The sequence below is a fragment of the Muntiacus reevesi genome, chromosome 8 (assembly GCF_963930625.1).
Source record: "Muntiacus reevesi chromosome 8, mMunRee1.1, whole genome shotgun sequence".
Taxonomy (NCBI): Eukaryota; Metazoa; Chordata; class Mammalia; order Artiodactyla; family Cervidae; genus Muntiacus; species Muntiacus reevesi.
In genome coordinates, this window is record NC_089256.1 from 88,780,384 (window position 1) to 88,797,247 (window position 16,864).

A 16,864-nucleotide genomic window follows, 5' to 3' on the forward strand; every position below is an offset into this window, starting at 1 on the left:
TTTCAGGTCTCATCTTGGGTATTACTTTTCTTAAAAGACTGGAGAACAGAGACTGAAATGTCCATATCTGATAGTTAAGTGCCTGGCCCAGTGCCCAAGACACAAGGAACACTCAGCAAATAGCAAATGATAATGTATAAACTTTAGGAATTCTTAAAGAGATGGGAATACCAGATCACCTTACCTGCCTCTTAAAAAACCTGTATGCAGGTCAAGAAGCAACCGTTAGAACTGGACATGGAACAACAGACTGGTTCCAAATCAGGAAAGCAGTACATCAAGGCTGTATATTCTCACCCTGCTTATTTAACTTACATGCAGAGTACATCATGTGAAATTCCAGGCTGGATGAAGCACAAGCTGGAATCAAGAATGCAGGGAGAAATATCAATACCTCAGATATGCAGATAATAGCACCCTAATGGCAGAAAGCGAAGAGGAACTAAAGAGCCTCTTAATAAAGGTGAAAAAAGAGAATGAAAAAGCTGGCTTGAAACTCAACATTCAAAAAACTAAGATTATGGCATCTGATCCCATCACTTCATGGTGAATAGATAGGGAAAAAGTGAAAACAGCAACAGACTTTATTTTCTTGGGACTCCAAAATCACTGCAGATGGTGACTGCAGCCATGAAATGAAAAGACACTTGCTCCTTGGAAGAAAAACTACGACAAACCTAGACAGTGTATTAAAAGCAGAAACATCACTTTGCTGACAAAGGTCCATCTAGTCAAAGCTATACTTTTTCCAGTATCATGTACAGATGTGAGAGTTGGACCATAAAGAAGGCTGAGCACCAAAGAATTGATGCTTTTGATCTGTGATGCTGGAGAAGACTCTTGAGAGTCCCTTGGACTCCAAGGAGATCAAGCAGTTGATCCTAAAGGAAATCAGTCCTGAATATTCATCGGAAGGACTGATGCTAAAGGTGAAGCTCCAATACTTTGGCCACCTGATGCAAAGAGCTGACTCATTGGAAAAGCCCGTGATGCTGGGAAAGATTGGGGGCAGGAGGACAAGGGGCAACAGAGGATGAGATGGTTGGATGGCATCATCAACTCAATGGACATGAGTTTGAGCAAACTCTTGGAGACAGTGAAGGACAGGAAGCCCGGCGTGCTGCAGTCCATGGGGTGGCAAAGAGTAGGACACATCTGAACAACAATGCATAAGCTGCTTTCAGAGGTCATTTACAAGTGCTTTAAAAAGGGGGACATATAGACCAATGGAACAAGATAGAAAGCCCAGAGATAAAGCCAGGCATCTATGGGCACCCCACCTTTGACAAAGGAGGCAAGAATATAAAATGGCGAAAAGACAGTCTCTTCAGTAAGTGGTGCTGGGGAAACTGGACAGCTACGTATAGAACAAAGTACACTTCCTAACCCTATACACAAAGATAAACTCAAAATGAATTAAGACCTAAATATAAGACCAGAAACTATAAAACTTTTAGAGAAAAACACAGGCAGAACAATGTATAACATAAATCATAGCAAGATCCTCTATGACCCACCTCCTAGAATACTGAAAATAAAAACAAAAATAGACAAGTAGGACCTAATTAAGCTTAAAAGGTCTTGCACAGCAAAGAAAACCACAAACAAGGTGAAAAGACAACCCTTAGAATGGGAGAAAATACTAGCAAATGAAATAACTGACAAAGGATTGATTTCCAAAATATATAAGCAGCTCCTACAACTGAATACCAGAGAAACTCAATCAAAAAAGTGGGCAGAAGACCTAAACAGACATTTCTCCAAAGAAGACTTACAAATGGCTAACAACCATATGAAAAGATGCTCAACATCAAATGTAAATCAAAACTACAATGAGGTATCACCTCAAGCCAGTCAGAATGGCCATCATCAAAGAGTCTACATCCCACTACTGGGCATATACCCTGAGGAAACCAAAACTGAAAAAGGCACATGTACCCTAATATTCCCTGCAGTACTATTTACATAATACCTAATACACAGTAGCCACCTAGATATCCAACATCAGAAGAATGGATAAAGAATTTGGTACATGTAGACAATAGAATATTACTTAGCCATAAAAAATGAATCCATTTGAGTCAGTTCTAATGAGGTGGAAGAACCTATAGCCTATTATACGGAATGAAGTAAGTCAGAAAAACTAATACCGTAATATATTACTCATATTTACGGAATCTAGAAAGACAGTACTGACCAACCTATTCACAGGGCGACAGTGGAGATACAGTCATAGAGAACAGACTTACGGACGTGGGTCGGGGGAGGAAGGTGAAGGTAGGACAAATGGAGAGAGTGACACAGAAGCATACACCCTACTGTGTATAAAACAGGTAACCAATGGGAATTTGCTCTATGACTCAAGGAACTCAAACCAGGGCTCTGTAACAACCTAGAGGGGTGAGAAAGGATGCGAGGTGGGAGGGAATTTAAAGGGGGCGGGGCACGTGTGTACCTACGGCTGACGCATGGTGATGGATGGCAGAGGCCCACACGATATTGTGAAGCAATTTTCCTTCAATTAAAAACAAATAAGCTTGGGGATAAAAAAGGTGGGGGGATAAACTCATTGGAAAAGACCCTGATGCCGGGGAAGACTGAAGGCAAAAGGAGAAGAGAGTGGCAGAGGATGAGGTGGTTAGATAGCATCACCAACTTGATGGACACGAATGTGAGCCACCTCTCGGAGATGATGGAGGACAGAGGAGCCTGACGTGACACAGTCCACGGGGTCGAAAAGAGCTGAACATGACTCAGTGACTGAGCAACAACTGGCTGCTGGCTTCTGCATCGGGCAGTGCAACTCTACAAGTGTCTTCAGTATCATTTGAGCAAGAGATTGCACCGCTGTTTTTGTGCTGGGAAGTCGCCAGCCCTGAGAAGAGCACAGTTCTAGAATTTCTCGTTAGAAAATGGTCTCAGCCTTGCTCACATACCTATGTAGTGTATTCTCGTGATCAACGTTCCTCTTCCTCAAAGTACAAGGATAAATGTTAACTTTATATTCTTCAGGTGGGAAATGGTGGCAAATTAATAGCGAAAAATTTTCCAAAAGGTAAAAAAAAGTAAAAAATAAAAAGAGGAGTGGGGGGGGGGGGGGACAATTCCTTTATCCCATTTTAAAATGAAAGGGAAAATGGAAAATAAATTCATCATCTTTATTTCCTAAACTTCCAAACACCAAGTTCATCAGCCAGCACTTCTGAAGGCATATGAAAATCAAAATCGTTCCCCAAGGAATGGTATCCTCAGTGGACTCTGTTTAGTGACTATTTTAAGGGACAAGCACTAATTTGGATATGTGTGCTCTCGTATTTTCCGTAAAATCAGCCTCTGCATATTGAAACTGTGCCTTCCTTCAACATCTGTCAAAGCTTTATTAAATTTAGTTCACTAAATTTTTTGCTTTAGGCAAAACTTATGTGTGGGGGAAAAAACCTCAATCTCTCTAATGAAGTATAAATAAAAACAAAATATTTTCAATTTGTCAAATTCACAAAGATGAAAAGAATATTCGATGCTGGGGGAAAGATACTTAGAAATACTTCCGGTTGTCATGGACACAGGGACAATTTTTCTTACAGGTACTTGGGGGCCCTTAAAACATACCAAGCTTTCCCCCCCCAATAAACCCACTTCCGGAAACGTTTTACAACAGAAATCATCAGAGGAGCACAACCATTTATGCAAGGCCATGCGGCACTATTTAGAACAGTAAATGAATGGGCACCGCATGAATCCATGTTTAAAAGTACATTTACATTCACTGGAAGCACACACCATAAAATGACAACAGTCATTACCTTCAACAAGATTACTAATACATTTTGTTTTCTCTTATTTCAAATTTTCAAATTTTCTATAATGGACACTTACTACTTTTAAAAATGTACCTTTGTAAACTTTACATACATTCTTTCAGAGCAATACTTAAATAGTGAAAAAAACAAAACAAAAAATAAATTCCTCCCTGCCACACTCCTGTCTCTTCACCATCAGCAACCACGGTTGAAAGTTTGAGTGTGATTCTCAATACTATTTCTGACACACATATGTATACAAACGCATTTTATTATCTAGATTCATTATGCTATTTGTTCTGTTCTGCAACTTCATGTTCTTCACTTAATACAGCTTAGAGATCTTTTCGTGTTAACAGCTATCTACCTCTTTGTAAACAGCTGAAGTGGCAAGTTACAGGAAAAGATTCAAGAGGACTTGGCTCTTCTGCCACTAGCAAAAGAGCTTAGAACTTAATACTATCTCCAAATAGAAGTAGAAATTTTATGAGGTGTGAGTTAAAGCAGTTATTCTCTTTCTGTGGGAGAGTAAATAGAAGGCAACAGCAGGGGAGATTTCATTGGCATCAGAAACCATCTCTTGACCACCATTCCTTAGACACAGACCAGCTCTTAGACTCTGCACCAGCTGAACTATCAGGTTCCCAGGAAACTGCCCTCCTCCCAGCTCCACCTCCCGCATAGAAGCAGAAAATCAGAAAGTACATACATGTTTCACTTGATAGAAACATGTTGTTTTCAGACTAAGAAGTCTCTCCAACTGCCCCAATTCAGAAAAATTGTCACCATCATTTCATCAATACACATGAACAATTTCACTGAAGTATTATTTGCACTAGGCAAATACATTTCATTAGCATTTTGATCACCAAAAAACATATTACTCATTTTTCCCCAAGAATGAGTAATGATTTAGAGAGACTTGCCCAAGGGCCCTAGGTGGAATCTGCTTCTAAAAATTTGGGTCTCAACACACAAAATTTCACTGTAACGTAAGTATTGAGAACTCTCAGTTTCTCTCATTTCAGAAAGAGCAAGCAAGTGAAAGTCTGCATTTTGATTTCGAACCATAAACACTCTGTGTGCATAATCTTTTGGTTAAGAATACTGACGTTGTTTTCCCATCTATAAAAACCCACTGGTAACTTGCACAAATAAAAAGAAGATGAATCCTTGAGCTGGCAGTACTGATGACCTCAGTTTCCTACATCTAGAGACTGAGGTTATAATCCTGATGTTCATGACTCCTATGCAAGAGAGAAAAATGCTGTCCTAGAGAAAACACTTGCTTAGGTCACTGAAACAGCAATTCTTCACAGAGGGTCTTTCACGTAGTAAGTATCAAGGTACTGCATGCTTAGTTGCTTCAGTTGTGTCTGACTCTGGCGACCCCACGGACTGCAGCCCACCAGCTCCTCTGCCCATGGGATTCTCCAGGCAAGAACACTGGAGTGGGTTCTCATGCTCTCCTCCAGGGGATCTTCCCAACCCGGGAATCAAACCCATGTTTGTTAAGTCTCTTGCACTGGCAGGTGGGTTCTTTACCACTACCGTCACCTGGGAAGCCCTGTATCAAGGTAAGGCAATTAATTTTTGCCAGCCTGCCCTAAAAGCACCAGTGCCAAATCAAGTCAAACAGCGATGCCTAAAGGAACATGGCAGTCTACTCAAACTGGGACGTAAAAGTCTCGAAAAAATTAGGTATCATTCCTAATTCAAATCAATCACTACTACCTTCCTCCTTTTTCTCTGTGAATTTTTTTCCAGCTTCTCAGTTACAACCAAACAGAATCTGACACTCTCTTTCATATCCAAGACTCAACTTCTCCAAGTAGCTTCTCCTACAGATGCCCCCATCCACTACAGGATTTGGGGTCCTGGAGGAGAGACCACGGGCAGCAGGATCATAGGCAACTTCATACCTGTCAGGCTAAGTTTCTTCACTTAGTGTTTTTGCAAAGTGGGATATGTGTATCTCCCTCTCTGATGGAGCAAGAGATGCATTCAAGTGGTTGGCAGATCACTATAGATCACTATAGTTTAAATGTTCACATCCTCCCAAAATACTTATTGAAATCTTAACTCCCAAAGACGATGGTACTAGGAAGTGGGGACCTTTGGGAGTTGCTCAGAAGTCATGGGATAGAGCCCTCATGAATGGTGGTGTGCTTTATACAAGAGGCCCCAAAGAGCCGCCTTGCTCCCTTCTGCCTTGTCAAGGCTGCGAGAAGTCTGCAACCTGGCTGGAAGAGGGATCCCAGCCAACTCTGCTGGTTCCCTGATCTCAGACTTCCAGCCTCCAGAACTGAGAAAGAAATTTGCTGTTTATAAGCCAATCAGTCTGAGGTACTTTGTTCTAGCAGCCCAAATGAGCTAAGACACAGATAAACTAATTTTTAGTATAAAAATGTGTTAGAAAAATGAACAACTAGCTTATAAAACTCGTGATTTTGTAGTAATTTATTGGCAAAGATGAGGATAAATAAAATGGAGTCAGTTTAAAGTTGACTGAGGGACTCCCCTGATGGTCCAGTGGTGGAGTCTTTCTTTGCCTTCCAAAGCATGGGGTGCGGGTTCAATCCTTGGTCAGGGAACTAAGATCCCACAAGCCTTGGGGTCAAGAACCCCAAACATAAAAAAGAAGCAATAAGGTAACAAATTCAATAAAAACTTTAAAAATGGTCCACATAAAAATATTTAAAAAATAAAGTTGAAACAGTAAAATTCAACATAAAGTTCAATTGACAAAGTTGATTGAAAGAAACAGTGCTTCACAGTCAAGTATCACAAAGATGCACAAAACTCGAGGCAGCCTAGAGATGCTTAGGATGTTTCTGTGATCACGGGCTTTGCTCTCCTGGGTCTAGCTCATCTCATATCCTCACTGATTCTCAAACCTTCAGCTGCATTTTCTCAGCGAACTATTCCTGTGAGCATTTAAACATACCCACAATTTTCTAACCTTTAAACAAAAGAAGACCCTCCCTCACTTCCCTTTCAACTCATTTTACCCTCACAGCCCAGTGGGTGAAACAGCTACACTCACTGGCGCACAATTTCATCCTCCACATGCGCCAACCTGGCTTCCACACCTACCCCGCAAGGACACAACTCACCTGGTAATAAACACACCCGGGGAACGCAGCGATCACTCTCTCACTTTGTCTTTCCAGAGCAGCCAGCGGGGCTGCCCTTCCTTCCACCAAATTACACGCCATTTGCCAGACCATTAGAGGGCTTCCCTGACAGCTCAGTTGGTAAAGAATCTGCCTGCATTGCAGGAGACCCCAGTTCAATTCTTGGATCAGGAAGATCCACCGGAGAAGGGACAGGCTACCCACTCCAGTGTTCTTGGGCTTTCCTTGTGGCTCAGCTGGTAAAGAATCCAGCTGCAATGAGAGAGACCTGGGTTCGATCCCTGGGTTGGGAAGATGCCCTGGAGAAGGGAAAGGCTACCCACTCCAGAATTTTGGCCTGGAGAATTCCATGGACTGTATAGTCCATGGGGTCTCAAAGAGTTGGACATGACTGAGCGACTTTCACTTTCCTACTTTAGTACTTCTGTTGTTTTTCAAGTTTCCTCTGCTGTTTCCTTTCCCCTACACAAGGTGAAGCCTGGTGTTCTTCATGGCTGAACCTCAACACTCTTCTTACTCTACACACTCCTGGGTACTTTTCACCCACTTTCCCAGCTTCAAAAATCATGCCCATACTGATGATCCACAAACCCATGTCTCCAGTTCAAGTCTCTCCACTGAGCTCCTGACTTGGATATTCTACAGGAATCTCAATTCCAACACACCCACGATGGAATCATCAGCTTCTCCCTATGCTCGTACTATGGAAGTAAGAGCATCCATCTAGCTGCCTGAGACAGGGACGATTTTCCTTGAATCATGTCCATAAATATACCCACCCAAGTCATCTCCACGCCTACCTCCCCAGTGTTGCTTCTTTGCCTTCTAGTATCATATCAGTATAGGCTCTGGTCGTTGTAACCTAAGCAACTGTAAAGGCTTCATCACTGGGGCCCATGCTCACTGCCAACTTCACAGCACATGAATCTGTAGCTCCCACAGCATCCTAGGATAAGGTTCACAATTCCTTAACATGGGTCCTCTGGGCTCTCTCTCCTGGACTGGGCTTTAGTCACGTGAAGAACATTCTAGTTCAAATTCTGCAAACAAGTCTTTGGGTCTTTGCATGTTCCTGAAACACCCCTCCCCAGACCCTGGCTCAAAGCTGCTCTTGCTCCAGGTTTCAGCCTCAACATTTCTATGTTCTTCCTCTCATGTCACTCACCACCCTTTACTGTAACTCTTATTTCATGTCTGCCTTCCCCTTTGTGCAGCACATTCCATGAGGGCAGTAACCACACATGTCTTATTCATCCTCACATTGTCAGGGGCTGGCATTGCCCCTGGCACTGTAGTGAATATGCAATAAATATTTCCTGAATGAGAGAATGGATAAACAGCTATTCAGGCACCAAAAGAAAATGAGATCTCTAAAGGCCCTTAAGACTGTCTGAAATAGTAAAAATACCAATTTCACTTGAGTACAGAAAACATAATTTTGTTTTTCAACTACTTAAAGAATGGTGCACAAATGGCTGTGAGAATCAACCAGTTTTTAGCATCAAATCCAGACAGGTTCTCTTCTGAGGGATCTGAGTGTTTTATTGTCTGATTAGCTACTCAACAGTTACCTTGCTCACTTCCTTTAAGGCTCTTTTGCAGACTTCATATTTCGGAGAGTCCTTAGGTGTCTTTTGACAGATAGTCTGCAATAAAATAAAAGAAGAACAAAATCAGCTGATTTATTCTATTAAGTAAAATAAAACCAATGTCCAGCCATGTACTCTTACTCATAGCAAACCTAACAATGCTGAAGACAATACTATGGATGAGTATAAAGACAATATTAAAATAGGAAATAGTCTTTAAAAGCATAGAATCCATGTTCATCCAGAGGATGATTTAATAAGAGGATAGACTTCAGAGGTGGGTGAATCTGGTTTCTAATTCTAGATCTGCTCCTTATGAGCTATTCGACCTTGGGCAAGTCACCTTCCCTTATAAGCTTCTATAAGCCTCAATTTCCTCATCTGTAAAATTGGGATAAAGCCACCTATAAAGCCACAAGGCTGCTAAAAAAGTTAAATGATAATGCATGGGAAGTTCTTTATGAATAACCTGCATACAGTAGGTCTTCAAACAATGACAAAATTACTTCAATGATCCCTGTTATCATCATCATTATTAGAGGTTATTACATTTGCAGATGATATCATGTGAAGAAAAAGATCAAGAAAAAATGGCTGCTGGGTTTTTTCTTGATATGCTTATACTGCAATTTTTGTGATGGTAAAATTGAGTTCAAAAATCGTCAACTGAAGACATAATGAATTACACATAACTTTTGAAACTATATCCGTTCAAAGCCAACAAAACCATTCCAATTGTTAAAAATGTTACCCTCAATTAACAATGTAACTAAATCTCCAAATGAAGTAAAATCGAAGAGATCATGTTTTAAGTACATCGAGATTCTGCCCAGGTGGCCCGATTCTCACACATGGGCCACAGATGAGGGCAACAGGTATCCAGCGGAAGCGGAAGACACCAGAAACTAGCAAACCACTGGTACCTTACACGCGGAGGAACACCAAGCCTGTGAATCTGAAAGTCAGGTGTCAGGAATGCTATGTGTGACATGTAAGAAGCACACACCGGACCACTGGTGGTTTTATATTAAAGTACTCAAAATTTTTTTGACTATGACCCCACTGTAAGAAATATTTTTATGCTGCAACTAGTACACATGCACACAAAATGAAAGTTTTTTATGAAATAATATTTAATCACATTATGAACAATGTATATATCACATACTGTGTGTTCTACTCTATATTCATTTTCTAAAAACACTACCCATGATTCAAAAGTCAATTTCATGACCCACTTATGAGTACAAAAGCAGTTTGAAAAATATTAGTTTTTATTTCTGGGAGAAGGCCATAGTTTCTTTTGTACACTTTAATTTTATGTAAAATTTTGCACACACTAGGAAGTCATTCTTTTAGGAAGAATGACTACAGCTTAATCTACAATCTCAAAAGAGTCTCTGACCCCAAAAAGTATCATTTCTTTTTAGAGTCTGTGTGATAGACATGATAAATATTGAAACAAAAAATCAGAGCTAGATTTGCAAAACTGCAATTTTCCCAATATTTACAAGGAGAGAAGTCCCTAAATCACACAAGATGGACAAGGATGGGTGCAAGGGTAGTAGACTAGTAGACTGAGGTGACCTAGGAGAGCAGCAAGTGCTGTGAATTCTGAAAAGACAGCTGAACCTCAACACTGTGCGGCTGGGCCAAGAAAGTGACCATAATCCTACCCTTTTACTAGTTTGTAAATTTCACAGCTTCTTTGAATTTATAATGGAATAGAGAAAATGGAATTTATTTTGTAATCTTAGACAATCATAATTTTTGCTATATTTTTATCCTCTATTTTGACTTATAAAAAGCAAGCATGTCAAAGCTGACATTATATTATCATCCAAATTTAAAGCTGAACTATGCCAAGATATTTTAACTTGATCAGAAAGATATTCTTTGAACTACCATATGATCTAGCAATCCCACTCCTGGGCATATACACGGAAAAAACAAAAACTCTAATTCAAAAAGATACATGCAACCTGATACTCCTAGCAGCACTGTTGACAATAGCTAAGATATGGGAGCAGCCGAAACGACCATCAACAGACAACTGATTTAAGGTGTGGTTTGTATATGTAATGGAGTACTAGACATAAAAAGGATGAAATCATGCCATTTGCAGCAACACGAATAGACCTAGAGATTATCATACTAAGTGAAGGAAGTCTGAAAGAGAAAGATAAATACTATATGATTTCACATATGTGGAATCCAAAAAAGAATACAAATGAACCTAAAGATTAAAAAAAAAACCTCACAGACGCAGAAAACTTAAAGTTACCAAAGGAGAAAGGAAAGCAAGAGAGGGATAAATTAGGAGTTTGGGATTAACAGATACAAAGTACTACATATAAAACAGATAAGGAACAAGGAGTTACTGTATGAAAAAGTAAATATCTTCTAATAATCTATAATGGAAAATAATCTGAAAAAATATATATACATATGGTATATCTGAATCACTTTGCTATACACCTGAAACTAACACAATATCAAAAATCAACTATAGGTCAATTTTATTTAAAAAAAAAAAAAAAAAAAAAGGTGCTTGTGGGCACACCAGCCGGATGGGAGGCACATCAGTCACCCCTTTCTCCTGCGGCTGCCGCGGCGGTTTGGGCCCAGCCAGCATGCAGCCCTCCGGGGCCACCGCCTGGCACTCCTCCCCGCCGTGCTCCCCGCCGTGCTCCCCGCCGCCCGCCTCTGCTCTCCCCGCTGTCACGTCCTGCACTGCTCACAAGCAAGTACGTGTTTTCTTCATGAGTGCTCCCTGCGATAAGATCAGATGTCTGGATTTTCCTCACTCACTCTGAGCAATGCAAACGAGGGCAGGTTTATGCCTTGTGACGCTGCAGAGACTCTTCCCGTGTGAAATGGGAGCCCTTCGGCAGCTTGGGGCATCCCACATGGCACCGGCGGTAAAGAAGCTGTCTCCCAATGCAAGAAGAGATGCGGGCTCAATCCCTGGATCGGCAAGATCCCCTGGAGGAGGGCATGGCAACCCACTCCAGTTCTCTTAGCTGGGAAACCCCACGAACAGAGGAGCCTGGTGGGCTACCGTCCGAGGGGTTGCAAAGAGTTGAACATGACTAAAGCCAGTGAGCACACGTGTAGCAGCTTGGAAGATGACAGAGAAAGGGATCCTAGTGACCCAACAAGGAAACTGAGGCCCAGAGAGGTGAAGTGACAGGCCAAGGTCTCACACCTGGTGTTTCAGCCGCAAAGGAATTCAGTACTCCTGACTTCAAAGTCAAGGTTCTTCCCATTTCAGAAACTGTTAAGTGAGGGTTGTAATCTAACTTCTTTAGAGCGACCACACAAGCCTAAAGTGGAGACCGTTTCCCATGTGGGACTTTCTAGCCAAACAGCACCTTCTCACTGAATTGGGAAATGTTATAGAAAGGATATAATTTAAGCGGAAGAAGAATAATTTTCTTAATTGGATTTGTTGCAGCAACAGCTACCGGCAGAGGAAGCAGACAGCAGGTCACATCTTACGTCCATCAGCAGCGGTAGGCGGGTCACCCTCTGCATGGGGAGGATGAGGAATGAGATCATGGGCAGGTTCCTGCAGTCTTCGTGGGACTCGATTCGGGACAGAACTTCCTTGAAGGACGGGTTGGTGGCTCTGAGGGAAAACAAAGAGACAGAACTTCAAAGTATTTCCTCTTTAAGGTAAGAGGCAAGTCAAAATGTATTATAAAACACTATGATAAACTTATAGATTATCAATGATTTTTAAATATATAAACAACATAAACACATAATAGGTGGACATGGATGGCTTCATCGCTTGACAGTCAAGACTGAATATAAGTTTAAGGTAGTAATAAGAATAATAAGATGAAAATATAGGTGCCAGAAACTTTTAGAAGTAGAAAGTAAACAAATGAAGAAAGCAGTGGTATCATAATGGTGAATGTATACATTAAAAATTAGTATACACACTACATCTCATATCTGATCATCTGCAAACATTCCACTAAAAAATGACACATATGTTTTAAGCCACGTCTCTAGCCTGAGATAATAATCTAAGAAAGAAATCTCAGGATTTACTTACTAGGAGGCCTTTGGACTTTTCCAAAGCTTCTAAGACAGAAAGCCTTCTGACTATGTCAGCCAGAATATCCCTCCTCTCCCAGTGATGCTACAACAGGAACACTGCCACAACATTTCTACGGAATTTAGCAAGATACACGGACACGAAGGGTCTCATGTGGCACCATCCACGTAACTTTGAAGGGGATTCCAGTAAGAATGTGGAGTCTCAGCAAGGTCCCCAACTTTCCAAATAAAACATCTAGCATTCGGTGAAGACAGAAGTCAAACCAAGGTCTTCCGACTTTCAGCGGGTCCCTGACATGGCATCTCCTGTTCTGTCACCTCACTTCACCCTAAGGGGAGCTCTGGGGCGTTACAGTGTGACTTGTGAGGGGGACGCGGCGGAGGGGTTGACCCCAGATTCTGTGAGCCCCTGGTGAGGGGTGACGGAGGCCAAGAAGCAGGGTAATGGCAACTGAAACCTTTTTCCAAAAATTTATACTTTGAAACTTAGATGATTTGCTTCAAGGCTGCTAGAAAGAAATCGGGAAATACCCAGAAGAGCAAGTTAAAAGAAAGTACTCAGAAATGTTACAATTTCCTTTTCTTAAACTTGAGGAGTTAAGTTTCCTGCTAACTTTGAAAAAAAAATTTAGGAAATTAAAAAAGAATTAAACTTTAAACCAGTTGCATATTTAAATCACTTCCGCCACCTCCAAAGATTCTGAGTCTATGATGGACCCGGGGCATTGTGTGTTTGCTGGTTTTCAGATTCCAAAGTGCAGGTAAAGCTCAAAGTCACAGCCCCAAAGGTAAATTTACATTCTGAAAACACAACTACTAATTTCCATGTGAAAGCTCAAATGACGATATCATTGAGCTAATTTAAATAAAACCTTTAGTTTTAAAGAGTTACATAAAGTACAGCAGTACTTATTCAAGTTTTTTTTATTTTTATTTTTTTAATCTGGCAAAACAAAACTTAATTTAGCTCTAATTCCTGGCTTTGGCTTTTATACTTGTCACTTGGATTTTACAACAGTTAAAGAGTAACCTTTACATCGCAGTTCCCATGGCGGATGAGGGGTGATGAGGGCATCAGTAAGGTCTGGAGACATTTCTGGTTATCACAGCTGAGGTGAGGCTGGGCTTCCAGCTGGTGGACAGGAGCCTGGGGAGCTCCGAAGTATAGAACAGTCTCCACAGCAAACACTAGTCCAGGACAAAATGTCCGGCAGTGCGGACAAATCCTGCTTTGTGCTACTAACCTCATTTAGGGCTGGCAGCTGTGGGGTTTCCTCCCTGCCTGTACAAGATTTTAAGGAGGATGTGGCGGGGGAACGGGGCATCATCAGCCCTTCTCACCCACGTGGGGGCTGCTTCTCTAAGGAGCCATGAGGTCATCATCACCAGGGGTCTCTCACATTGTCTAGAGACTGGCCAGCGTGCCACGCTTCAGTCATAAACAGCACAGCTCACAGAAGGATGACCACAGCCAGTCAGCCCCCAAGCTGAGTTTACAGCGATGTCCGACTGTACTGCCAGACGCGGAGCTCCTGGGGGTAAACAAGCCCCGGCCCCAATAACGCAATGCAGACATCGCTGAACCACTGCTGAATGCCTTTCCGGCTAGGGATGGCACATCCATCACACCAAAACTCTCAGCAACCTAAACAGAACAAACGGAAAAGGTGTGTGTGGAAATGTAAGGTTTACTTCTTTTTTGTTTCACAATTAGAGCCTTTAAGAACTCAAAAAAAAAAAAAAAAAAAAAAAAGCCTTCCTTCAGACCATCCTTGTTCTCCTCACACCTAACCATCCAGAGGGAAAAGATGAGTGATTCCCATAAACAACTAAATACAGAGTTTTTATTTGAATGGAGGAAGATTAGAATACTAAAGGACACTCCACTCGGCTCCTAGGCACTAGTTCAAGAACTTTATCTTGGCCTCAGGCAAAATATTTAATGACCAGATAGATAACAGCTTAAAGAACAACCTTCTCACCATTCAGAATGATGATCATCCATCATCATTACCCTCCCCCATCCCACAGGAATTAAAAAAAAATTCTTGCAGGAATTAAAAAAAAGAAACAAGGAAACTCAACAAGCTATAATTTCAGAAGAGCTTTAAGGAAAATTCTCCACGGCTGGGTTTTTCTAATCTAACACCCCTGCCCAAAAGCACCTCTCTTCCCAAAAGGCATTGAATTTAAGAGATCAATGAATTTCAATCAATGTGACCAAATTAAAACATGATTAGGTCATTAAAGCCGCAACATTGAGTACTGCTTACAACAATTTCTGCAGTGTCCGCTGTTGGTAGACTTCATTTGTGCAGTATTTCACATATGGGTCAAATGTGGATGCTGTGTGCTTTTCCACAATGTCACTTATGTCCTCTATGAAGATATTATTCTGATGTCTTGCTTCCAACTCTGTAAAGAATCTAAAAAAAAAAGAAATGCATTTACACTGCTTTCTATATGCTTTAATAGACAACAGATTATCCTCATGAAATGCTATTATACAGGGGTTGAAAATACCAGCAGTACATGGTGCCAAAAAAATACAAGAAAAAAACTATAAAACAGTCTAAGTTTAAATCTACCATATTAACGTCTTATTCCTTCATATGAAAGTGTTAGTCACTCAGTCGTTTCTGACTCTTTGTGACCCTATGAACTGCAGTCCACCAGGCTCCTCTGTCCACGGATTCTCCAGGCAAGAACACTGGAGTGGGTTGCCATCACCTTCCCCAGCCCAGGGATCAAACCCAGGTCTGCCACATTGCAGGCAGATTCTCCACCATCTGAGCCAGCAGCGAAGCCCATTACTGCATGCGGCTAGCTTAAAACATTTAGTCCAGGACATTGCTATGCTTTCAGGTATATTTTGGAATGTACAGATTTCACTATTTTTCAAGAATTCCCTAGATACTTGGGGACGGGGTGCAGCATTAATCCTTACATATAGTATTGTATTGAAAAGCATATGAGCAAAACACCTAAATAAGTGCCCAAAAACTAAGTCTGAAACAGACCTAATTCTATGGGGCCTTTCTCTCCAAATAAAAATAATCATATCGTTTCCATCTAACATAATACATGACACTTAAATGACTTTGTAAATGCTTTAGACTGCAATTTAGAGTTGCCTTATGTGCACTCACACGTACCTATATTGTGTCTAGCCCAGTCAAAATTAAATTTCAGATAAACAATGAATAATTTTGTAATACAACTGTGTGCAAAATAACTGTATAGGACATCTTGGGTGTCTTGCATTTCTTCTGTCAACCTTATATTGGGTCCAATTTTAACAAAGTAGCAAACTCAGATATTTGAAACAGACTGTTCTTCCTCTGGCCCACAGACCAGCAGCATTGGTATCACTCAAGAGCTTATCTAAAAGGCAGAATTTCACCCCTCACGTCTCCCAGTCTGAACCTGCACTTTATCAAGACTGCCTGATAGTCTGAACGCACCCTAAACTGAGAACTTCCCTACAGCACACTTACTGACCCTGTTCGGAGCAGCAGGAAAATCTATCAAAAATAACTCTCACACAAGGACTAAAGGGTTTTCTCAAGTCTGAAGAAGGTGAAATCAACAATGTCTAATGTTGACTCTAGAATATTAGTACAAGGGAAGGTTAGTTTCGGTATTTAGCACGTCATTGCTCCTTACCAGTTTGTTGGGTGGACTCCATAATACAAAATTCAAGACAGACAGTGAATGAGACAACAGAAATTTATACAAGATTATTAATGGTAAATATGGGCTAACATTTTCTCACATTTATATCTCAGTTCTTTTCAAAGACAATCTTGGCACTCAGAAACAAAACAACTAAGACGTTAAAGATCTTATTTTTATAAGGGTTGGGAAGATCCCCTGGAAGAGGAAACAGCAACTCACTCCAGTATTTCTGCTGGTATAATCCCATTAACAGAAGGGCCTGGTGGGCTACAGTCCATGGGGTTGCAAAGAGTCAGACACAGCCAAGTGACCGAGCATGCATGCATGCTGACATGTACATTAAACTCATTTGAATATAAATTGTATTAGCTTGTCATCATTATCTATCCTATTTTTATTTTTTTTGACTGCACCACACAGCTTGTGGGATTTTAGCTTCCCAACCGGGATTGTGCCCAGAAAGTGAAGAGAAAGTGCCGAGTCTTAACCACTGCACCACCAAGGAATTACCTCTACTCAATTTTTAAAAGTCTCCAAAGGAGCTTACCAGACAAAGAAATACATTTTAACTTCCTAGAAGAATTAACAT

General features: G+C 41.0%; 1 protein-coding gene across 2 annotated transcripts in view; it reads right to left on the minus strand.

The window, feature by feature from the left end:
- Positions 1-16,864, minus strand: part of ARHGEF26 (Rho guanine nucleotide exchange factor 26) — a 130,998-nt gene that overhangs the window by 45,978 nt on the left and 68,156 nt on the right. For both annotated transcript variants that reach the window (XM_065942705.1, XM_065942704.1), the window contains 3 exons: positions 14,871-15,023; positions 12,028-12,157; positions 8,509-8,583 (listed from right to left, as the gene is read on the minus strand). In XM_065942705.1, the coding sequence (XP_065798777.1) occupies positions 8,509-8,583; positions 12,028-12,157; positions 14,871-15,023 (358 nt within the window). The remainder of the gene's footprint in view (positions 1-8,508; positions 8,584-12,027; positions 12,158-14,870; positions 15,024-16,864) is intronic.